Raw genomic sequence first — 26,854 nt, 5'->3', positions numbered from 1 at the left:
TTAATTTTCATTGGACCTACCACCTGACACCTTATTACCCAAGCAGATTACAATCTACTGAATAAATGCATGACTTATTTCTTAATACAATTAGCGGAAACAAAAATTAAAAGGGGAAGAGGATCTCAGTGACTGATTACTTGATGACTTTTAGATGACTCATGATATACATTTATTATATTTTTTGTTGATATTTTGACTCTTGAGAGTTGAGACTCGGACAGGACTCAAAATTCAGGAGTTGATTCACTATTTTGATATGTGATGTAGCATTAGACTTCATATACATATTATATATTAGCTTTCTTTACATGTTTATGTGGAAATGCATTTATTTGATGTTGTGGATACTCTATATGTTAAAAAAAAATTAAAAAAAAATGAATAATTTTGTGTTTTTTTTTTTAATTTTGTCGACTTTTTGTCGACTTTTTCAAAAAACTCCAGACTTTGACGAGTTTTTCAACTTTTGGACCCTTTCTGAATTAATCCTGACTTCGACTTTTTCCACATTGGTTTTTCCCTGGTCTCTGACCAAATTTTGGTGTCCCCTTTTGTGCATGCTTTTCTTTTTATGTTCTTTTTATTATTCCACTGCATCGTTGGTGATGTAGTTCTTTCTACATAATTGCTAATGATGTGATGATTTTATGGGGTGAATGCATGTGTAAATAATGAATGCAATTATCAAAAGCAAAGAACAATACAACCTTTAGAAAACTTAACATTCATAGTTTGCCATTGCACATAGATTGTTTTATTTGCAATTCCATTTGTTTAGTTTCCATTATATAACCATACAAGTTTTTAAATTTATATAACTATTATATAGTAATAGTAATTAATATGTAAGACCAAAGGATTATGAATGGATCATGACGTTTGGACGAAAGGGATGATGGAAGACAGTGCATTTAGTGAGGAAGGTGTGATGGTAAGGAAGGGGCAAGATGGCACCAAAGTAGAGAAAAATGGATAGTCACAGTCAGCAAGGAATGGCGACACAAGTAGTGACGAAAATAAGCTAGATTCAGTTGGTGAATGATTTTTTGTCGAATGGCAAAGCAAGCGACGCACTAAGGGTGCATTCAAATGGCAGTGGTGTAAAATATAGCAGTTGAGGATGCGGATGTTGTCTTTGGGCCTACGTGGTTTTGCAGTTGCTAGTTGAAGTCGAAGGCAGCGACTGCAGGTGGCTCGGCAAAATCAAAATGGTGAGCACAAGGACAGTTGTGGAAACAACAGATGATTGCAGTCAAGGTCATTGGGTGTTCGTGTCTAAAGGTTGGGTGAGAATGCCCCTATATGCGACAGCCAACATTGGAAGTTGATTGTCTTACCGCAATGGTGGATGGCAGCGATGGAGTTATGGTTGTAGCAAAATACGCAGACACGGTATTGGTGTCGATATGATAGTTTTGTAGTGGCGGAATTGTCGACGTACTTTTAGTGTGTGGTGTTGGCAACGGTGGAAAAATGGGTAGCAAGGGGGTCGGGTTGTAGTCGCTTAGTGGTCTGGTTGGCAACGCTGTCAGAAGCACTGCGGGTTTGCGTGCAGCGGATAAGTTTTGGCTCACTAAGGACGACAAGCAGGCAGGGCTGCGACGATCAAGTAAGTCACTTTTCAACTGAAACCACAAATGAAAACCAAATGAAAACCAAATGGAGGCTTCAGACCAGGCAACATGCGATATCGGGACTTAAGACCAGGCGACATGCGACTGGGCGATATGCAATATGCAATGGAGCGATTGTTGATATCAGCATTCACGTATGCCATATGGAAGAACCCCTGGGCCATAGTGATTGCAATATGCCGACAGTGATTGCGATATGCCGACAGTGATTGCGATATGCCGATAGCAACATGTGATCTCCGTCGTCAGATCGGAAGACAAATCAACAGTCAAGATGATATCAGCGATCGGCGATCGGTGATCCCCGCTACAAGGGCCGTTGCGACTTGTGATAAGCACAGAACTAACACGAGAATAGGGCGGATTTGATAAATTTGAGTTCCGACTTTTAAGCTGTGCGGTCGGATTTTTAGTGGTTCCGTGTATTATATTGTATTAAGTTTTAACGAAAAAAGGCTATTTTTGGGGTTTTGTTGTAAAAAAAGGTCAGACGGTTGGATTCATCGCGCCTGTCGATCCTTTCGTTAGAACTGTTTCTATTCTAAACAAACAGACTCCCTACTCTAAGCGCCTTTGTAACAAAAAATTATTATAAAACCCGATGAATGAAGAAAAGTGGGGGGGGGGAGGATAGTGCACGTGGTTCGAGGCAAGAGCTTGCAGGAGGGGCAAAAGCTCATTTTGTCAAAACTTGAAAAATTTCAGCACTTCTCGATGCCACGAACGCAATGGAGCTATCCATTTCTCCATCTGAGTTATGCATTTTTCGACCATTTTCCAGAATGGAAGTATAAGACTCTTTTTTTGTAACTGATGATTGTATTCTTCTTTTCATGCCATTTAATGAATGAAGGCCTCCCCATTGATCGAGCAGGGCCTGGAGATGTAGTCCAAGTTGGACGAACTCCATTATCAATTCTTGTCTTCTTTCATTCTTTACGTGTTTCTTCTTCTTCTTCTCTCATGTGCACATTAGATTTCTATGGTTAAGCTGCAATTTCTACATGTGATTCTTTAATACATCTATAAGCAAAAGATTCTTGGATCATCTATCGTTGTCGAAGATTGTAGATAAATAGTTTCCCTCCACATTCATCATGATAAAGATATTGAGAAATGTCAGGACTACTATTGGGGCCATGGTTATTTCATAGTTTTGGTATTTTTGGAGAAAGGTAGATCAAACAAAGTAAAAAAATGTCAAGGATACAATGTTATATGATACTTTGTGGGAGAGGCTGGATCTTACTATTAAGATCATGGACCTATCATTTCTTTGTTGCGATTTGAAAACATATATCAACCCATTCTATGAGAGATTTATGATGGGTAGGATTCCATGATTGAGTCTATGAGGACCATTATTTTTTGGAATGAGTGACTTGAGTGTGACACACCAATGGAGGCCTTTTTTAGCATCATTCATAACATTCTTGTTAGAAAGTGGGATATGAATTACACACTGTTGAATTCCTTAGATCTCTCGTTGAATCTAAAATCATTACACCAATGAGCGGCTCAATGGTGGGCTTTCACGTACATCCCCTCCTCACATGGATGTTGATATTTCATAAGGGAGGAAGGATGCATTTAGAATAATACATTAGGATAGAGCATCCCTTGATGAGGTGGAGCATGCCTTCGTAGATTTTTTCAATGTCACTAGGAGATTTGCAATTATAATTTGATTAGATACAAGGGGATTAAGAATCCCTATGCTTGGTAGGAAATTCGTGGGGGGAAATGTCCTCTTCTACAATAGTTGGTCATGAGGATCCTCTCTCAAGTTACTTCATCCTCTTTTTGTGAGGGCAATTGGAGCACATATGGGAATCTATATAGTTTAAATAAGAGTGGGATTGAGCAATCTAGGGCAGAGACAATAGTGTATGTATGCTCCAATCTTCATCTTATTTACAGGTAGAAGGAGTGATTGAGATGAAATAAAAATATGTGGTATGTGTTTTTTTATAGGCTATTTTGTCTGATATGATCAATCTACCTCTAAATTGGATCATTCACATCCTATTCCCCATTTACATCATCATTGCACAAATCCCTATGCATGACTCTCTTTTTCCCTGGAGTTTCTACCCTAAACTACATCATCTAAGCCAGTTTTAGGATCAATGCACCCTGGCCTCTTGCTGGACAGTGTTCACCTACAGGTTACTCCACTATTGTCTACATTGATCACCTACAATTTTATCCCCCTTGCATCTCCGTTTGTTCTAGAAATCCGAGAAAAAGAGAGAAAACCTCGAAGCATCCATTCCAGAAGCTTCTAGGATCTGTTGTAACCATTTACCTCAGATAAAACTTTTGAATCCTATCATATCCTACCTTGGATTTTCCATCCCTTATCCTTAGATCACATCCTCCCATCAAGAGTCAATCTCAACCCCGAGATTAGTAGAATGATAAGAACTCCCAACTTACCTCACTCCTCTATATATTTATATCCTTGCATATGCAAGGGGTTACCTTTTGGAGAGTGATTCTACCCTTATGTTGTTGTTGTGAGAGCTATCCTTTCATGCATTTAGGGTGATTGGAGGTACACTTTGTGACAAAGGAAGGACAAGCCAACAACTTAGAGGAGCTTTTCTACAAGATCGACACCTATTTATAGTTGTAACTCACTCCATTTATATGACAAATTCCAAGTAGGTTTCATCCCCTCATCTCCTTACTTTAAGGAAAACATAGGGTCCTTTATCTTTATGTTTTTTTAGGTTAGCCACCAAACCTAAGGGAGATACTTTTATTCGCAATCGTAAATCTCGCATAATAAATTCGTGACTCCACTGGGGAATGAACCCAGAATCTCTGGTTCATAGTGACAAATTGGCGACCATACTGGGGAATGGTGTATTCCCTTGGTGGTTTCTTTGTCCATGACTCCATTATGTTTGATTTACCTCTTTCATATACCTTTTCTGCTTTAACCATCCAATAACAGACCTAGGAAGTGATTGCATTGAGTCTTGTATGTAATTTTTGTGTCAGATTCCTCTTTCCTAGGACCAATGCACCCTATGGTCCGCTAACAGAGTATTGCACCCAACCTGGGCCCTCTTTGTGCCTGCTTTGCAAAGCAATGGTGCCTCTTATGCACCTGCATTAATCCCTATTTATGCAAAAAATTTGCCTTGTTTTCTCAGTGTTAATTTGATCATCCTAATTCCAGTTGACCTTCCCTGAGTCTTGAGTGTCTTGTGGTTTCTCTGAAGCCTCCATTTGGTTTTCATTTGTGTGGCTCTGCAATGCGACCTATTTTTTTCAACTGAAGGAAATTAGGGTTTTTCCTGCAAACAGGGATTTAGGGCTCCACTGTCGTTTTCCTACCTGGTCACTTTTCGCGCCTGCCTAACCGCATAAGTTTTGGGTTTCTTTGTTGCTTCCCCATCCGGTCGTTGCACTTTGCCAACCTTTGTCTACAGCCTCCTCCTGATGTACCCACTTTCCTCACTGCACTTTTCGCTCTCGATTGCCTTTGAATAGCCTGCAACGACCGATTGGCATTAGTTAAGTGGACGTAGGCTTTATTTTACAGAATTTCTTATGGTATTTTGGTATTGACAGGGTGGATTTTCAAGATGGATGAGGATAATGTTGATTATTCGAAAGATCCCATCCCGGAGTCTTCCATCTGGTCTAGCCCTCCACATTGGCCTCTCAGAATGGATAATATCGCGACAACTGGTGAGCCCCAGCTCGGAATATTCGCCTCCCTGTCAACTCTATCGATTGCTTGTTCCTTTACCCCTTTCGTCCCCCATGATCCATCCTTTTATTCTGTCGGGTGCAGTTATTCGGTTTTCGCTTCTTCGCCTGAAATCCCTCCAGTCGCTTGATCTCCTCCTCCGGATACACGCTCTCAATTTGTATCGTCCCCTGCCACCCTCCATTTCTTTGAATCATGTCTTAACCCTAATAGTCTCATCCCTCACTCTGGCCCCAATGCTCCAGAACCAGCGCCTCTCGATTGATTTCTCGGCGATATCCCTCAACCTCTCCAACCCATCTCCATCTTCTTGCGTTGCTTGGGCTCCCCTTGGGGTGGATATTGGCAATATCCAGGTTACTCAATCCTATCCTGATCAACATTTAGATGAGCCGATCTTGCAGGAGGGCACATCGACAAAGGATACTAATGATATTCCTTAGAAGAAAGCAAAGAAAACAACGTGCCCTAAAGTCAAGGACAAATATCGGGCTCTGATTGTAGGTGGATATCCGCCTTGATGACAAAATGGAGACAGCTGCTAGGGTTTTAGTTGGAAGAATCAAGGGAAGAAATTACTCAGTCTCTCAGATTCGTCAATGGGCACAGGATAATTGGGGACAAGCATTGGAAACCCTTCTTGTGATTCATTGCCATCAAAAAGGTTGGTTTGTCCTCAAATTCGCTCATGAAGATCACGCTACTTGGGTTCTCAATCATTTTTGGCACATTGAGATGACCTCGGTTCTCTTGAAGTGATGGACTCCATTATTCGACCCTGAACATGACCAACTGGGCACGGGTTCAATGTGGGTTCGACTTCCAAGACTACCAATGCAACTCTGGTCTGAGGACGCCTTCCAACTCATTGGGAATGACCTGGGTCAATATCTAGAATATGACAAATCCTATCTTGAGACTGGCAGAATGACCTTTGCCAGGATACTGGTTTCTATGGATATGCATGAGGGATTGGTGGAGAACCTCATCTTATATTACAGAGGTCATACTCGAAATTAGATTTTGAATTATGAAGGAATACCTTTCAGGTACCGCAGGTGCCATGAAGTGGGGCAAGTATATAAATATTTCCCCCTTCTTTGGCAAACGCAAGTCCACAGCGTCGCGGGTGTCTAGGGGTCAGCCGGACAAACTCCCATGTGGAACCTTCCCAGGGTTTGTCAACATCATCCGCTCGAGATGCTTCTGCAAATGCTCGTCGAGACGTCAAGGAGATTCCACTTCTGACAGCCACCTGTGATAAGGATATCGATGCGATGATTCCCTAGCATCTTGCTTCGACCCCGCCGGGTATTTCTCCCTCATTATCCCTTTTTTCCTGTCCTTCATGACAGATTTATGATCATTTGATATCTTCAGGTACTTCCCTTTCACATTGTCGTCTTTCCTCGATGCATCTAGATCCTATTTCCTGCCCGGTGTCGACTCTCCTTGTTGTTACCCTCCACCTCTACCCACTATTCACGCTCACAGCGATTCTTCATCTTCCTCGGGTCTAGGGCACCGATATTTCCTCCACTCCTCATCTCGCCCTCCCCAGGTCCCTGTGAGCCTCCCTCATCTCAAGACTGGCTTGGGACCTCTATCCCTGTCCAGAATCCCTAAGATCACTCGTGGTAAGAAATCCCATATTTCGAAAGCTGTGAACCATGCTAGCTTGGACATAACTGCCGGCAAACAACTTTCTCTTGAAGGGGTCCTTAGAGCCATACATGCCCCATCGATCATTCCCCCATGAAGTGGTTATCTTTCAACTGTCGAGGGTTGGCCAACCCCTCCAAAAAGCTCGCCCTTAAACACCTGGTTCTGTCTGATCGTCTTGATGTCATTTTTCTACAAGAAACACTTGGGGCACACTGGGAAGTAGAATGCACTCTATTATCTATTTTCAAGGGTTGGACATTCCATGCAATTGACGTTATGGGGAGATCTGGGGGTTTAGCCTTCAGATACAACCCCAAAGCTATTTTGGTGCACAACATTTAGGGATCGCATAACTTCATTGCAGCCAATATTCACTCTATCAAATTCGGCACCTCTATCAGACTAGTCAACATATATGGTCCATGTCACAAACGTGTTGCTTTCTAGAATTTCCTCCTAAATATGTCCTTCATGAACGCTGATAATCTCATCATTGTGGGAGACATTAATTACTTTATCGGAAGGTTTAAGTACTGGGGTAGTAGCATAGTTTTAAAAACCGGAACTGGTGACCGGACCAGTCCACCTATCAAACCGAGTTTCAAACCGGAACCAGTCAAACAAGGACCAATCAGATCTTAATGACCCGGTGTTTAAAAAAATACATGAAATAATTAGTCTTTAATGAAAAAAACTATTTTAAGATTTAAAACCATGATTCCAAACCAATAGAGATAAAATATGCAAAGTTTGTTCATCTATATACCAGTTAAAGGTGAATACATCAAATTGGCACCGAGTGCAATACATATCAGCAACATAATACATAATCAATGAGGCTCTAAATGGCCTCTAGAGTCCAAAAACAATGTTATAAGCTATGGGGTCACTGACCTACTACAAGTCTACATATCAGTGATCAGCATGATCACTCTTCATCGTGATCAAACTCATCACCACTACTAGACAAGGGATCATCAACATGAGCTACATAAATAATCTGGCTGAGTGTTTGAGGACTCCTAAAAATCCTCTGCAACTTAGCAGTAGTGGTAGTAATAACAACAAAAATAGACATCAAAACTACAATCATTGATCGACATGATCACTCATGAAACTCATCATTAATTCAGTGCTACTAAAAATGGGAGCATCGGCAAGAGATACATAAACATCATCTCGCTCAAAGTCTTCAGCCCTGGATTGTTCAAGCTTATAATATGATAGAAATTGAAGTTTAGCATGCCTAACTAGTGATTTTGGTTTGAGTGAAGGGTTCATCTCCTCAGCCCTATTATGTGGAAGAAAAAGCTTAGCATCCCTAACCAATTATTTTCCTTTGAGTGAAGGGCGCATTCTAGCTAAGGCCATGGTAGAGGAGTTCAACAATCAATACCACCAACATCAACAAATTTCAAAAATCAATGCCACCAACATCAAGGTTCTTCTAGGGCTTCATGCTCTTGATCAAATGCCAATCTCATACCCTCATGCATGATAGAATCAAATGGAAACATTGCAAACCCCCAAACCATGAAATCGTAAAAACCATTAACTCTGTTGAATTTTGAGTGAACTCTAAAATTCTAGTTTCTCCATATGAAATTCAATGAGGTCGAAACCACTCTCAAACATCTTGAGTCATTTCATGGTAATGTTAAAAATTGAATCAAAAAGATGAAAATGAAAAAAAAAAAAGGAAATGGTACTTAAACTGTACGAATTTAACATTACCATTGATTGCTAGTGTTGCTGGGTTGATATGTCTGAGGCAACTAAGAGGGGAGGCATGTTTTTTTAGACAAGTTGTTTTTGGAGGGAAACAACACCAAATTCCCCTCAAAACGGCATCAAAACTGCATTATGTGGGATCCGTCACTGGCCTAGCAATAAATTAGCCAATTTATGAAGGAAACAGTCGTTTTATGGGAAAACCGGCTGGTTCCTTCAAAAATCGGCTAGTTTGGTCTGATTTTTGTGATTTTTTGGCGAAGTCAGCGCTTAAACCAACTATTTTGCCCGGTTCAACCCGGTTGCCTAATGAATCGGCCAGTTTGATCAGTTTTCAGTTCATGCTGGCCAGTTTTTAAACTATGGGTAGTATGGCTTTGGAGGACTCCCTGTCTAATTACTTCCTCCGTCTTATGGATACACATAATATCATCAATATCGATATGGCAAAATCCCTCCCAACTTAGAGGAACCAAAGTGTGGGGGTGAAGCTATTGCTCGCAAAACTGGATTCGTTTCTTGATCAAGGAGCCCCTTCTAGAGCATCTATCATGTTATAAACAATGGGTGGGACAAGGTGGACAATCTGACCACCACCCCATATATCTTCAAATACTTGGTCATTTTGACAAGCCTAGAGCTCCCTTCAAATTCAACTCTACCTGGCTCAAGGAGGAGGAATTTCGGAAGATGGTGATTGAACATTGGAAGAGATGTGAACAGCTGGAGAATTGTTCCATGGCCTCACAATTCAACGATAATATAAAGAAGAAAACCATAGCATGCCTCAAAGCGAAACACAGTAGAGATGAGGAAGCTCTGTCACAGATTGAGGCCACCCTAGAATGCTTGGAACTGCCAAAGGGTAGGGGTTATCAGACTCAAGAATCTAAACTACAACTTATTCCCTGGAATTGGAAAAACGAAGAATCCTGGAAGCCAGAGAAGAAACGTGGAGACTCTAGAGCAAGGCCATATGACTTCAGGTAGGGGACGAAAACACAAAATTCTTCCATCAATATGCAAAGGCGAGGAAGGCTTTCAACACTATATGGTCCCTAAACGATGACGCTAGGAATACTGCTTCAAATTTTAAGGATTTGGCTAGAATGGGGATTCATCATTTCCAATCGATGTTCAAAGCTTCGCAACATGAGTCCCTCGGCAACATCATGCACATCATGCAGGAATTCCCTCGGTTTGTCACAGAGGAAGACTCTAAAGAATTGCAACACCCTGTCACCCCGACGGAATTAGAACCTTTAGCGGTTTAAGAAGGATAAAAGCCCTATTCCTAATGGGTGGACCATTGAATTCTTCCTCAATTTCTATGAACTCATTGGATGCAATTTATTTGTTGTTGTTGAGGAATGTCGCACCACTGGTCAGCTATATGAAGCTTTCAACTCTACTTTCATTGCCCTTATCCCTAAATTAGATGCTCCATCCTCTTTTGCAGACTATCGTTTGATTTCTCTATGCAATGTTATCTACAAGATCATTGCCAATAGAATCTGCACCATTTTCTCTCATCACATATCAAAGGAACAATTTTATTTTTTAGAAGATTGTCAAATCCACAAAGCCATTGGTATCGCCCAAGAGAGCCTTCATAGTCTCAAGACCCTGAAACTAAAAGGCATGCTCCTCAAGATTGACCTATCCAAGGCCTTTGACAGGGCCAGTTGGATCTACATCAGATTACTCCTCACTCATCTGGGGTTCCCTATATCTTTTATTAAATGGATCATGTGTTGTATCTCCACTGCATCTTTCTCTGTTCTCATCAATGGTGCTGCATCAAATTTCTTTCATGCAAAGCGTAGACTCAGGCAAGTATGCCCGCTTTCCCCATTACTTTTCCTGCTAATCATGGATGGATTAAGCAGACTCATGCACAGAGCCACAAGGCAAAGTTCTCTCAAAGGGATTCGTATAGGCAGTACACTACTCTCACATCGATTGTTCGTTGACGATGTACTTATCTTCCTGGATGGTTCACTCAGTGATATCAATGCTTTCAAAGACATCCTGAACACCTTCTACAATGCTACAGGTATGTCTCCAAATCAACAAAAATCTACTATCACCTACTATGAATGCTCAGTTATTGAACTCACTCATGCTCGCAATGTTGAAGGAAATGTATCTAGGTTCGGTCTTCAAAAATTTACTTTTGATATTTTGTATTTATTCAAGAAAAGAAATATTATTTTTATAATATGTCAATGAGTTTCTTGCTCATTGAAATAGGTCTAGCACATGTTAAGTGCTATAGGTGAGTCAAATAGTCAAAAGAATTAAAGTCAAAGAAGTCACCTCCAAGCAAAGTCAAGTCTCCTTGAAGCGAACAAAGTTCCTTCTACAAATTAATTACTCCAAAAGACATGGAATATAAAGATATCCATGAGGATACAAATATTATATTATATGTATGAATAAGAATGATTGATACAATGAGAATCAGAGGCTTGCCTATATATCAAGCAGGTGTCTCTTCATGGAGAGTCATGTCTCATTTAGACATGCCACTTCAACCTAATTACTAATTAACTAATCATTATTTATGATTATTATCATTTACATTATTTTACATTATTTCCTATATATTTATTCATAACATTGTCTTCCTCCTCAAAAAGCTTTGTCCTCAAAGCTTGTTAATGAAAAAGGCTTGATCTCTTTTTTGGCTTCGAATATCTTTATGTCTTGGAAATGTCATCTTTGTCGATACATGTTGATATGATCTTCTAAGTGACAAAGAAAATTGTCGCACTGAAACGGAATCAGACCATCCTAGATTAATCTTTTGTGTAATATTTTGATCACTAGAATTTTGTAATGACTTGTCATCATAGGGCTGGATTGAGGTTACATCACTATTCTCCGGAACATCAGTTTGTTGTTTCTGTTCTGAATGGTACATATACATAGCTTGATTGAGTTGTCTACTCTCATGATTCGGATGTCGATATGGAACTTTTTTGGTTTCACTTTCACTTGGGATGCTCATTGTTTGAACTGCAACATCTAAGTGTGTCATTTCTTCAACTGACTTGTCTTCTTGATTTGACATATTCACTAGATCGGTATTTGTTCCCTTATTTTCAACTTGAACTGTTGCGACTGGAGATTTCGACACTTCTTCTTGAGTGAATTGTTCTAACTTGTTTTTTAATGCTTTCTTATCATCCTTAAGTTTCTTAATTTGAGTGAGTAGACTTTGATTATGGTTTCTCAGACATAAAAGTTCTTTGATTTTTGATTTATCAACCTTTTTTCAGTGTTTTGAATTTTAAGCTTTTCATCTTTTAGATTTCTCTAATAAATTTTTATTAAGGTTCTTTAAACGCAAAGCTTCCTCTTCTTGTTCTGATAAGTGCTTCTTGAGTTCTTTCTTTCTGACCTAAGCCTTCTTCACTTGTGCCAGTAATTTTTCGACGTGGTCCTTGAGACGAGACATTTCTTCGTCTTTTTCCATTATTCCTTTGTAATACATATCGACAAGATTTTTATGTTCATGTTCTAACGCTTTCTTGTTTTGCTGAAGTTTGGTTATTTTTCCATTCTATTGATCTTTTAGCTAAACTTTTTCGGTACGATGGCTTACATCGTTTTGTGGGAGTGATGATGGTCATTCAACTTGGAATATGGATTCCATTTTCTTTCTCTCCTCATTAAAATCAGCATGTTTTCGCTCAAGTATTGTCATTAATTGTTCTATATCTCTTGCGAATGATTGTTTTTGTTCATTACTTAGAGATTCCATATTTTTTTTCTTTTTCTCCACTTCTTTTAACTTTGTATGGAATTTTTATTTTTATTTTACTCTGTTTGTATTAGTTAATAATTTCATCAATGATGCTTAACCAAAAAGCTTATATATTCTTTATATGAGAGGCTCACTTCTCCAATATGTAACTATTTGCCTACTTTACTTTATAAAATATAACTTCAAAATAAATAAATATATATATATATATATATATTGCTTCCTTCTTTCTTTCTTTCTTTTTTCTAATACAAAAGCCTTTTTTTAATTAAAATTTTTTTAGAACTTTTATAAAAGTAATTTTTTTTTATTATAGACCTTCACTTATTAACTTCCCCTCGAATGGTTGGCCACAGTTTCCAATTGAATTTGGAGGTTAATGGAACAAACAAAGTTTGAAAAGTCGTGACTTTGTAATTACTGTGGCAATGATTCTTTTAATGAATGTTAGCAACTGACTTAAAAATGGCAATGTACGGACGCGATGGTAGGAAAAGACCACAAAATTCAGATCTCATATTTAGTGTTTGTAAGAGTTAGTTACAAATACAACAACCCATACGATTTTAGGATGAGCGGTCATGCATAACGACACTGAATGAACAATATTATGGGTTGATTTGTTAACTCAGGGTTCATTCTACGTTCTGGCTCAACTATCCAAACCTATAGGTCAACAGACTAAAGCTCGAGGCCCAATCTGCGTCGAATCTGCATGGATACTGAACCAAGTCGAATGGCCTCTGGTTCTCAATAAGGCTGACTGGTTGAGTGGTTAAAAAAAAGTGACGGCTAGCAGTGACAAACATGTGCCGCAATAGTGGAATCGCTGGTTCTCAATGGTAAGGGTGGAAACATTGTGCAAGTAGGGTGGTGGTCGCGGCGGTGATGGACGGCTTGTTGGATTGCTCTTCAAGTTGGAGGTGGGACTGGTGGACGGCGGTGGCTTAGGGATGGACAATAGCACTAGACGGCTGACGCTGCAAGTGCTTGCTGCTGAGGAACGGTGGATACGTGGCCCAACTGTGGTGCTATGGTGGTGTCGCGACACAATTTTGGTATGCATAGGCGGATATGAATAACGACAACGTCGATAGTAAGCAGAAGAAGCCGGCCCATTTGTTGGGTAGTAAAGAGGGATTTGCGTGGGTCGTTTTGCAGTGTCAGTGTGTGGGGAAACCGAAGTGGATGGTAAGTTTTCTAATAACTTTTATTTTATTTTTTATTTTTTATTTTTTTCAAAATATATATATTTATATATTTATATACACTTTTTTTTTAATATTAACTCTATTTTTTGTAATTATTTTTTTGTTGTTTTTCTTAATTATGAATATATATTTATTTATTTGACCTTTTTTTCTATTATATATTGCCTTCTTCTTTTTTTAAGTGTGGCCAAAAGCCTGATGGCGAGACAGAGAAACTCCAATTGTAGTGAAACGCTTGAACTGCAACAGCAATAAAGTTGACGAATTTGATGGTCAAAGACCTGGATCGGAGAACGTGGCTCTGTGCAGCGATTGCGGCCAGAGGACGGACTGCTCTGATACCAAATGAAGCGAACAAAGTTCCTTCTACAAATTAATTACTCCAGAAGACTTGGAATATAAAGATATCCATGAGGATACAAATATTATATTATATGTATGAATAAGAATGATTGATACAATGAGAATGAGAGGCTTGCTTATATATCAAGCAGGTGTCTCTTTGTGGAGAGTCATGTCTCATTTAGACTTGCCTCTTCAACCTAATTACTAAGTTACTAATCATTATCTATGATTATTATCATTTACATTATTTTTACATTATTTCCTATATATTTATTCATAACACTCCTCCAAGCATGTAACACCACCAAAGAATCCATTTGAAGGAAAGATAGCAAGTCGGTCTTCAAGTCGGCCTAAAGGAGGGACAATCCTCTATATATAGAGGTTGTCCACTCCTCCAAAGACAGCGCACTCATATCTCTTAAATCTGCGAAGAAAAGAGGCAAGTAAAGGGTAACGAAGGACAAAGAAGAGGTCTCCTGGTGCAGCAAAGAAAAGGGATACATAACTGAGCCTAAGAGGATTGTTCTGTTGGAAACACTGAGAGGGGGGGTGAATCAGTATTTCCTATTATTTTTCACAATTGGTTAATTCTTAAAGACAATTCAGAGCATCATTATAAAACCATAAAACATATCACATGAAGAGCAGTACACAAGGGATTTAGCTTTAACAAGCGTTGTATTATGTAGTGTACAATGTACATACAATACTTTACCAGGAGGACCTGGAAGGAAGTGAAATACTCCCAAGAGTTTTCCAACAATTTGGAAGGAAGCAAGGCTCCCTGATGGTTGGGCTCCCGTACTAGGGATAATGGCCCTGTCCACTGCTTCTATCTACTTTGCCTCTGTTGTTGTAATTAAACTACCTTTGTTGTTGCTCCAAGCCCATCTTTGTTGTTGGTGTACCTACTGTCCACTTCAACTCTCCACACTCTGCTTTTGTTGCTGCTGCCACAGTTACCTCTGCTTGGCTGCTGCCAGAACCAATTCACTGCTCGGCTTCAGTGTTCATAGATCTGCTATTCAAACTGCTGCTATTGCTACTGCACTCATCGTCCAATCATTGCCCACTGATGCATTCTGATCTCTGTTGCTGTCACTTACTGTTGTCTAAATTGTCCCTTGCTGCTCACTGCTTTATTACAACAATCCAATCAACTGTTGCCACTTCTAGTCCATTACTGCTGCCTTTTCTGCCCAATAATCCAACTGTCTACTGCTTCTGCTGCACTTCTGCGTCATCTGTTTCAACCTCCTACAACTCCAACTATTCACTATTGCCACTCTTCCTGCACCACCCTACTACCACCTCAGCACACTGCTCCACTGATATCCACACATGCTATCACAACATCGCATCACAATTACTGTAGTTGTTGTTATTAGTTAATATATCATCATCATCACTATTATGTACATCAAGGTCCCTATTATCTCAAGCCACGGCCATGATGTACAGTTCTGTCAATCACAGTGCACTGTCATATATCACATATCTAATATTACTGCTACACAAAACACTGTCATACATCAATGTAGCAGTTGTTGCTTTCAAACTAATCTTATTGTGCAATACAAACTCTAGCAAGGCCAGGCTGCATATCAGTGAGACTTCCCTAACTTCTTCAAGCACTGGTTACTATCACTTCTGCTACAAGATCTTTCAAAACAATAATGAGATCTTGCTACTCATATCAATGTCCAGACTGTAAAGATCCTTTGATCACAACAGTAGTACTTCAATTGTGACCGATATATAACTATTCAATAGATCAAGTCATGCTGCAATGAACAACTTGTTACAATGCCTTTGCTGCATTCTGGCTCAGAGTTCTGTCATACAATTAGGATTGTTCTTCAAAAGTTAGCAATCAATACCAAGAATACAGAGGTCACAACCTTCACTATTGTTATCCAGGTTATCACTTTCATGGGGTTAGTGCTACACTAGAGATCTTCCAACACAGCGACGTCAAACATCAATGTCATCTAAAACAAATTGCCATATATCTGAAGATATTAAAGTGTCATACTGTTATCATCATCAAGTCTTTACTGTTATACTGTCAATAAAGGTCACTGCCATGTTGTCACAGAAATTACCATCTTACTATCAACAAGGTTGCAGTCTTGCAGTTAGCAAGGTCACTGCACTATTTTGATATTGTTACAATATGCTTAACCCATCCAAATCCACAAAGGCACATTTATCATAATTGTTAAGAAGGCGTTGTGCATGTCATACGTTGATATTGCAGGATCTTGCAAACATGACTGCAGAGAGCATGCCAACACACACAAAACGAATGCAGCCTTTTATAACTGTAGCAGTCACATAAGGCTTGCAATGAATATGACAACCAAAACCATCACTAATTTGTGACGGATACATTGCTAGGGTTTGAGATATCGGATGCTAGGCATGGTTAAAGAGGAGCTCACAACTGCCCAAGTGGATGCCTCTTAGGATATACCAAGTTTGAACCAGATCCAAACCAATAATTTTCAATGCCAGTAGGTCACAGCTTAATGCCCAAAACAAGTTTGTGCTAGGATAGTCACAAAGTCACAAATGATTCAACAAACAGAGCGCAAATACTTTCCAGAACTTGTGCCCATAACATGCTTCAGAGACACCTGCAAAAAGAAGTCACAAAGGTCCAGCGAGAACAATTTCAACCTTCTCCAGGTCACTTGCAGAAATAAACTCAAAACCAAACGAGATCCAATTTTTCAAGCCCCAAAACCATTCCAGAATAGATCAACGTTTAATTTTCCTTTAAACCCTCAGAAGCTTCGACTTTGAAGATAACCGCAGGGATCAATTGTTTCAGAAATTGTATTGACAGAAACATTGTTTAATGATAGAGTTGTTTCAAAGATGCGTTAATTCTCCAGCACAATGTAACAAAGTAACCCAATGAATCCCAAAATAAACCATAGCTATAAACCCTCAGCAAACAGATCATAGAGTGTGTGCCATTGATGAGGGTCAAAGACTTTAAAAGGATTCAGGACAGCAGCTAGCACATATGCCCTAAGGAAATCCGCAGAGGTAATTTATGTGAGAAGTTTGATCCACCTGCAAAAGAAGTTACAAAAAGAAACTCCCTTACGCAACAAAAATCAAAGAAGCCCTTCATGGGCACAAAGCAAATCAAATCACTCAACTTCTTCAAACCCAAACATTCAGTGTTCAGAACTTCATTCTCTGGCCGCAGATTGTTTATTTGATGGAGCCCACGAGATAAACAAACGCTAGGAACCCAAAAAAATATTACGAACCAAATAGCCTTTGACAAATTCCTTGCCACAGATAGAAAAACGAATTAATTTTTTGTGTGTCTTGCTTGGATTACATCCTTGGTTTATATAGATTTCATATGAACCAAATAGATGTCTCTAGAGAGCCAGTTCGAGAGATTTGGATTTACCGCCCAAAAATATAAAGTCGACTAGGGTTTTGAATTTAAAAATTCAATTTTAATTTTTATTCTTATTTTGTTTGATAAGCTTACCATAACACCTTTTTGGGGTTATTGACCAAGTATGGGGGTTGCATAAAAATATTGATTCCTTTACTTAACTCTAAAAATTAATTTAATGAAGAAACTTTCTCATCAACTTTAGGCTGCCACATCATCATTTAATGTCATCATACATAATCTACCATATAAACAATGTGATGCCTCATCATCCATAATTAATTATTGCCACATCATCAGTCCTTGGGGATTTAGGACCATTGGCCGAGGCTTTAACTTTGATTGGACATTTCTCTCAAACCGTGAGGACCCAGAAAATGCTCAATGTACCATCAGAATCAGTGAGACAAGGAGAATCCAATGGCAAGTGTCTCTAAGGCAAGCACACTGATTTGTTGCTCCAAAAATGACAACAAAAGACGGGGTCTCTTCATCGTCCAAGGAACTCAAACCCTAGGGCTAGGGTTTCGTTCCTGCAACCTCTCATTTACCTCATACATGCACCTTCTCTTGCTTTGACATCAATGACCTGCTGCACACCTGCTCAATCATCCTGCAACTACTCCCGCTTTGACATTAATGACAACCTATTAAACATGTTCTAGGGCTAGTTACAGCCACACGTGCAAGGAAGGGAAGGTTGTCTCTGCGGTTATGACAGCAGCAACAAACAGTCTACTATCTCTCATTGCTTGGGGTTAAATCTAGGCCTACAAGGCCTCCTAATCAAGCGTAGAAGAAGGGTACTCAAGCGAAGGAGAGAAGGGTATACAACATCAAGTAAACCTCCCACACATGCGAGAATCTAGAGTTGTTGTACAGTCACTTCAGTCTACACATACATCTCAAGAAGGATCTCATTTGAAGGAAGGTGTCTACATAAGTGAAGGATATCTCTAAGTATAGAACAGAAGCATCTCATCTAGAGCAAGTGCTACAAGGTTTACCAACAGTTGAAAGAAGAATGAAGTGCGGAAGGAGGACGAAGCAAAGTGCTGGGAGAAGGAAGTGTCGAGGAACAAAGTGCAGAAAGGAGAAAGGACTTGACTTGTGCTTGGAGGACATTTTAGTCAGGGGTCTAGGGTTTGGCATTGATCAATAAAAAGCTTCAATAAGAGAAACTTACAAAAGGGTTTTCCTCTCAAGAGAAGAGAGGTTTTGGCCCTCGCAGAGAGCCAACATCTTGTGTTCTTGTTCTTATGTTTTTGGTAGCAGTTTGATGAAGTACACACACATGCATTAATAAGAAGAAGAAGAAGATTAAGCTAACAAGAAAATGAAAAGGACTCCACAAATTGTTATCAAGTCAAGAAGAATCACACTACACCTAATTGCCCTTGATTCTTTAACACGCAACATCCATCCATTCACTTTCCTTCACCTTGAAGAAGGAATCAAATATCTTGATTTTAAACTCAAGCCTAATGACTACTGGAAGGCAAATTGGATATGGCTAGTGACTAAAATTGAGAAGAAAATTAAATCCTGGTGCCACAAGTGGCTCTCTAGAGCGGGCAGACTTATTCTCATTAAATCGATCATTGAAGCCACGTCGGTGTTTTGGATGTCCCTATCTTGGATTCCAAAAGGCATTCTAAATATCATACAGAGGATCTGTTGTGGCTTCCTCTGGTGTGGCACAAAGGAGGGGCACACCTTTGCTTCCGTCAGATGGGACAAAATTGCCCTCCCAAAGGCATGGAGAGGATAGGGTCTAAAGGACCTACATTGTTTTTCACAAGCTTTGGTGGCAAAGGTTGGATGGAGATTAATCACTACAAATAGCCTCTGGACAGAAGTGGCACAGCAAAAATATATCGCCCCTCTATCTATTGAAGAGTGGATTCGACTCCCCAATAAATCGATAGCAAACATCTCCACCATTTGGAAAGTTGTCCTTAAGTCTTTTCCCCTCATTGCTACAGGATTAGCTTGGCGCATTGGCTCTAGACATCATGATCGTATTGGAGTTGACCCATGGTCTGGCTGCGATAATAAACATATTCTCCCTCACGACTTAATCACTTTCCTCAATGAACATCAGATAAAATTCCTAAATCAGATTGGTGACCCTATAAGATAGGACATTTGGGGACAGTATTGGCTCACAGCCGATGAACTGTAGCTCCCTGCACAATGGCATGATGTATGGGAAAATTATCTCAGGGCTTTGTCCTCGTCACACACCAGACTAACCAACCAGGAAGATGAACTACTATGGGTTCTCACAAAACATGGTGCCTACACTCCCAAGGAAGGTTACCTCATAACCATTGGTACAAGAGAACCTGATGCACCCAACTGGTGGTGGAAGCACTTATGCTCAAGGGGTCGGCAAAAGCGCGATTGCTATTTTGGTGCATGTTGGAAAACAAAATACCAACTGGAGAAAATCTGATGAAGCGTGCTTATCATGGCCCCTCATGGTGTTCGCTACGTCGATTTGCGGAAGAATCCACAGAGCATTTATTTCTACACTGTCAAGTGGTGTCCAAGGTATGGAACTTCATTTATCACGGCCTCTCTTCATCGATTAAATAGCAAGGCAACTCCATATCACAATCACGTGTCAGCTGGTGGAATGTATCATCAACAAACAAACAAACAAAATATTCCTTTCCTGGTGTGTTAGAGTATATAGATTGGTTGCAACCGGAAAAATTTTCAAGACCAACCTTTTTGTCTGGAGAGAACTGCGACACAGGCTTTAGCCATATATTCCATGCTACTAGAAGACGAGAATCCCTCTGTCCCTCATGTTATAACAACGAAAATCATCGGTCGAACACTCCCCTGGACTTATTTCGACAGATCCTAACAGGAGGGATACTGTGGTGGAGGGGTTGTTCTATACATATTTGAACATCATTATTTTCAATTAAAGTCTAGTCTGGGTCAAGGCAAGAACAATTACACGGAATTACAGAGTTTCAAACTACTTCTTCTCTTTGCACTTAAGAAACAATGCACAAAACTACAAATTTTTGGTGACTCAAAACTGGTGATCGATTGGATCACATCCAAATCCACATGTAACACACACGCTCTCAAAAGTATACTGGATGAAGTGATGTGCCTCAAAATTTGTTTTGATTTCCTCTCTTGTCATTATATTTATAGGGAGCAAAATCATATTGCTGACCAACTTTCCAAAGAAGGCACGCAGCAAACGTTTGGTACTTGGCACGTGACAAAGAACAATAACAACACACAATACCAATATTATCATAGGCCATTCATGGACATCCATTAGGCAGATGCAGATATACAGGATTGAACATATATTACGAAGCTTTTTGGTCACTTATGAACACTTTGACACAGTTCAGGATCTTCTTTTTTTGATATCATAACAACATCCACATACTGGATTATACTCACTAGACTTTGATGACATGATGTATATATTTTTTTTATTATATGCTAGGATGATGGTACTGATTTGGATGATACGAATCAGTTATTTTTCTGTATGACATCATATGAACCATACAGCATGTAATTTTCTTATTTTATCATAATGAAAATTACGATTTTTCATGGAGGAAAAAAAAATAAAAATAAAAAATCTATATATAAATTCTATTTTTTATTTTAATTTTTTTTCCAACTTTTTTTTAAATATTTCCCCTTCTTTTTTTATACTATTTTTCTTTATTTTTCAATTTTATTTTTTTAGTTTTTTATTTAAATATGTTTTTTTCTATTTCTTTTTTTAATGATTTTTTTTAATGGTCAAAGGCCTGCCAGCAAAATGGAGAACCTCCAAATTCTGTGTAGCGAAACGCTTGATTGCAACGAAAACAAGGTTGATGAAGACTTTAATGACCAATGGCCAGTATCGGAGAACGTGTCTCTGATACCAATGTAACGAACAAAGTTCATATACACCGCGGAGTAATCTTCAGAATACTTCGAAGACAAAGACATCTAATTGTATATTAAATATTATATTAAAAGAATTGATATGAAATGATTACAATGAGGGTGAGGGTCTGCTTATATACCCTAGGCAGGTACCTCTTCACCAACGGTTATGTCGTTAGGGACATACCTTTTCATTAACTATTTACTAATTACTTTTCATTAACTATTTACTAATTAATTATTATTTATTATTATTATTGTTTTAGATTATTTGTATTATTTTATATATATTTTTAGTCATAATAATCTTTTGAATAGTTTTGTAGCAGACTATTCAGAGTATCTTTGAAGCACCCTTAAACGAACTTCAAGTCCTACTTGAGCAGCCTTGTTGGACTCTTCCTAATCACTTGTTGGAGAAGATCTTTTGTGCAGACCTTGGGAAGCATTTTGGAGCAGTTTGTGGAAAAATTATTGTAGCAGGTTTGAAGTCCTTTTGATGATGTTTTGAAGCAGTATTATTTTGTCTTTGAAGCAGTTGAAGGTTGGAGCATTGTTAAAGATTTGTTCAAGGTTGGAGCCTTGTAAAAGACCAGATTGGAACCTGGATGTGTTGTGAGGATTGGAGTCCTCTTTCAGGGTTGGAACCTTGAAGAAGTTAAAGATCTTGTTGTACAGGTTGGACCCTGATTTTTGTTGTAAAAGAGGATTGGAGTCCTCACTATCTTATTAATAGAATTCTCTTGTGTTCTGTTCATTTGTTCTGGCTTAATTGGTGATAAAAATCTTAACTGGCATAATTTAACAATTGAAAGAAACACTGATTCAACCGCTCTCTCAGTTTTCCCAACAGTTAGCAATAAAAAATATGGGGACTCCATTATGGAGTTGTTTCTGTTTTCACCCTCAAGCTGATTTATGCAATAATCTGTGCCAGCTAGTTGCCAACAAAGAATATCTTAAAGTCAACATACATTTTCCTATGTCCTAATGTGATTCACACTACATACATCTCCACTGAACCTTCTTGCACATTCAAACTTAGGATAAAACAAAATAAAAAAGAGGCAGGATATTCAACATCGCTTCAATATTCAACAAGGATGGAATTCTGGCCTAAATAGTCAACCAGCTTAAGAATTTACGTAAAATAATAAATCTGAAACTTTCATATTAAAATTGCAATAAACTCATAACTGAACCCAGCAGTGAGGAAAACAGATAACTGACTTTTTAAACTCCATATGACGAAAAACACATGCACAGATGCATCATCAGATAATTTTTTTCCCTGTGTATAGGTCTTCAAGGAAAGATGCACACGTGGAAGTCAGGTTGCTACCAAATTCCATTGAATTCAAACACTTCTAATTCAGGCATACACAATTAATCTTACATTATCTAAATTTCAAGTAAACAGAAAGATAGCAATGCAAAATCACTCATTTATAGCAGCACAGACAATCAAATAGTTAAAATATCAAATAAGAACATAAACATCTGGACAGAATGCAATGGACCATGAAAATTACTAACCGATCCATGCCAGTCAGCATGATGCACTGTTCCGAAAGAACCTACAATGGAATCAACAATTAATAATGAATAGTCAGAATCAGATTTGACCATCTTTCAATACAAAAAAAATCTGGCCATTTTTTTAGAATCTCCGTTGTTGTGTAGCTATGCAAATCATTCAAGTATGCAAGCACAATGATATGGATAATTTTTCTTCACTGAATAAAACTAAATAATTACCAGCACCGATCCGTTCCTTCAAAATAAGATCCTCCCATGGAATTTCCAGACCATCCATTGCCAATGACAGCTCAAGTGTTGATCTGTTCTGTAACAGACACCCAGCCTCTTCAAGTCTCTTATCATTGTTTCTATGCAGACAATCTTTTAACTTAGATTGCTCATCTATATGCTTGTAAGACTGCAACACAGTATCCTGAAGGCATTCTGTATCGCCATTTTTCCCATGTTCAATTCTGTGTTTGTGAACCTCCAAGCATTTATGATCAAAAGAATCTTTATTAGTTTTTGCATGTAAATCGTCTTTCTTGTTAACCTGCACGGGTCTTTGCAGAAAGTGATCATTATTAGATTTGGCATCCACAAGTATCTTTGCTTTCTCTCCATCAACATGTGGACACAGATCTGGTAGGTTATTATATTTTGTGTCATTTGTGCCAGTGGGAATTATACATTCATGGGAAGCCTCATTTTCATCCACTGTGCCTCTCAACTCTTCTTTCAAATGTAGAAATGCAACATTCTGCACTGACAAGTTGCCTGCAAAATTGGTAGCATTAGAACATTCTGCACATGCTTCAGTGCCTGTGCATGTAATGCACGAGGAGACCACAGGAACAGTATCTATGTGATTTAATGAGGCAGCAAATGAGACTCTAGTGCCATCCTCCATTGGACCTGCACCGCAAATATTAATCATACAATTTCAGGTAATTATTTTGGTTTGGCAAGTTCATGCCACATACAAAGCTTGCCTAAGAGAAAGTTCAAAAATATTGGGATTTTAAGAGCATAGTTCCTAGTATAGGTTCATCCACCTTAGCATGCAACAAAAATAAACAAATGACTTTAATAAAATGGAACTTGAGTCTTGACTCATGAGAAAAAAATTAAGAATTGAAACTACAAGCATATTAACAAGAAAATAGAAATGTAAAACGCATTAATGTGCTCTAGCATAGTAAAAAGAACTAGCAACTAAATGGCATGATAATAACAACATAGAAACTGATGTGTTGATGTCAAATATCACCACCATAGATTTTAATGACTGAGGCGTTCATTTACCACTTAAGCAAATAGTGGATCAAATGTCCATGCAACACATGCATCAAATCAACCCACAGCGTTATACAGATAACACAACAATCATCAGTCATACTAACAATGAAAAAAAGCTAATTGCCATTATCTGTGTCTGTTAGAAAAAAGTATGACATTTTTGGTTTTTCGGTTAGACACAACAAAATACCCCAGGAGCTCCCGGAGGCATCTGATTGTTCATCCTGTCGCCTCCTGATGTTGCTGCTTAAATGAGCCCTCTTGCTCATGTTCTTCAGACTCAGACTTACTCTTTCAGTTTTCCCCTTCAAACACATGATGATCTTATCTCACTCCTCATCAGATGATTCAGCTATGGTATATCAGCTCTTCCCTCACACCCCTCCAATGAGGCATGCACTAGCAGATGTTGAATTTCCATGACCTTGGGTCTAGGATAGAATCTTAAAATCTCTAACGCTACCAAACCAAGAATCTCAACGATACTACTTTGGACAGCGGAATATAAACAGCAGTAAATCACATATGCACAGAATATAGACAACTTTTTACAATTTTCAACCCAACTTCGTTATATTAAGCAACATATAATACAATAGTCTAGGGCTTCCTTACCATCGATAATGGCCCTCATACATCCACTAGTACAAGATACAAAACTGCGGCTTTGTGTCAGTCCATGGACGACCAATCTGCCCTCAACAAGATACTCTGACCATCTGGCTGATGAAGTCGACTCTCTCAGCTCCCCTTAGCTATTCCTGTACCTGCTCGGTCATGCAGCTCCCGATCTGCAACTCCTGCCTATATCAATGCTCCAAGTCCATCTGGCCACTAAATCTCGCGTATCAATCTACTCTCTAGTTGTGCCTTAGTCCATCAAGGCCACAACACATCAAGACTCCTGTCGAGTTGTTTACAGCTCCACTTGTGAACAACTCTCAACTACCCACTATTGCTCCTCAGCGACTGTGATGTACCTTTTTCTGGTGTTCCTTATGGCATGGTTAGGAAGGACCTTTAGAGTTGGGGGCAGACAGGTCACAGGTGCAGGTTTGCATCATCCGTAGGCCCAAGGGCTTTTGGTTGGGTTTTGAGGTGTTTTTATGAGGTCTGATAGCATTCTCTTGGTATATCCCATCATCCGCACAGTTTTCCTTTCGTTTCATTGCATGCTGATAACTTTCAAAAAATTGAATTATTAATGGGACTGACTCAATTAATTACGCTTAAGGTGGCATTTTGGGAGGAATCCTTGGCAGAACACCTTAGTGTAATAGCTCATTGGAAATGGAACGAGAAGATCTACAGGATGGGATGACTAGAAGTGATTTTTATTGGCTTGAGGCATGGTGGCCAATTTACCATTTTCCCACATTAAAAATATTATTTTAATTAAGGGAAATGTGCTCAAAGATTAAAATAATAATAAAATAGGAGCTTCTAGAGGGGTCCATCAGATCTATAAAAAGATGAGGAGGCCATTAGAGGACAGCTTAGATTTGATATTGCTTCTTGTATGAGAGGTTGAGAACCCGGTTCTCTACTTCATTGGTAGCCCCAGGACGAAAACCCTTGGGTGATTCAGTGAGATCGGGCGAGTACCCATCTCCCCTTGGTGAATTCATCTAGAATGCACAGGACAGCTCAACAATATAGTTTAGTTCAGTTTGGAGGGTTAGCATGGCAGTGCCGCAGATTATCTTGGAGGCCAAATTTTCATCTATTTTGATTGTATGTGCATGTAACCCCAGTTTACCCAATATAATAAAAGCTGAGAAATTTCATGTTCATTGTGTTATTGGATCGCAGTGCTCTATTTGTTTATTTTACATGGCAATCTTCTGTTAATAAAATGTTGATTTTACAGAGAGATTATGGGTTGAGTGAATTTCTGCAAATTAAGAAAATATCCAGTTTGGGACATTACAGTGGTATCAGAGTTGTGCAACTTGCCAGCCTGAGGGTTTACTGTAGAAAATTTTCCAGTTCTGAAGCGAATTGGTAACAAGATGTATTGTTGTGAGGAGGATTGAACTAAAACGTTCTTTTCTGGCAATAGTTCGAACTGTTATTCAAGGTTTTCTTCAAGTTTTGGAAGTCAATTGCAAGAGGTCAAAGTTATCTGAACTTTCCTTCCGCAAGCAGGCCAAGATCATACACCTCTGTGGAACAGATCTTGTCTTATTATCAAGACAAGATTTCTATCAATATTACAGGGATCAAGCTTAGTATATTTACAAGTTCGAAGCACAATTTCATTTGGGACCGAGCCGGAAGCAAATTTTCTTTTGAGGAAGAATCAAAATATTGATTCAGGAAGGCAGTGCCGATTATCTTCTCTCAAAGGCCGTCCATTAAATTATTAGGAGGACGGATCATATTGTATCTTTTATCAAATTTGCACGATTATTAAACACAGGAGCCATCAAATTAGGGGCCAAATTTTTATTATTTGGCCAAAGTATAGAAGGGGCGGATTTTAATTGTTTGAGCAAAGTTTATGAGCCTTGAACATTATTATTGATTTGCAGGGTATATTTTTGCAACTATAGGAGGGGACGTAGTCAACAACAAGTCGATTTGACC

The 26,854-nt window shown here is 38.9% G+C and overlaps 1 protein-coding gene across 4 annotated transcripts in view; it reads right to left on the bottom strand.

Annotated features, from left to right (window-relative positions):
• Window positions 1-26,854, bottom strand: part of LOC149146182 (serine/threonine-protein kinase CTR1-like) — a 250,760-nt gene that overhangs the window by 80,306 nt on the left and 143,600 nt on the right. For all 4 annotated transcript variants that reach the window (XM_089448645.1, XM_089448648.1, XM_089448646.1 and 1 more), the window contains exons 7-8: window positions 23,204-23,881; window positions 22,982-23,022 (exon numbers count right to left, since the gene is read on the bottom strand). In XM_089448645.1, the coding sequence (XP_089304771.1) occupies window positions 22,982-23,022; window positions 23,204-23,881 (719 nt within the window). The remainder of the gene's footprint in view (window positions 1-22,981; window positions 23,023-23,203; window positions 23,882-26,854) is intronic.

The sequence above is a fragment of the Pinus tabuliformis genome, chromosome X (genome assembly GCF_031772625.1).
Source record: "Pinus tabuliformis cultivar Carrire ecotype Pingquan chromosome X, CPIR1, whole genome shotgun sequence".
In the NCBI taxonomy this organism is placed as follows: domain Eukaryota; kingdom Viridiplantae; phylum Streptophyta; class Pinopsida; order Pinales; family Pinaceae; genus Pinus; species Pinus tabuliformis.
This window is presented reverse-complemented; position numbering and strand designations above follow the sequence as displayed.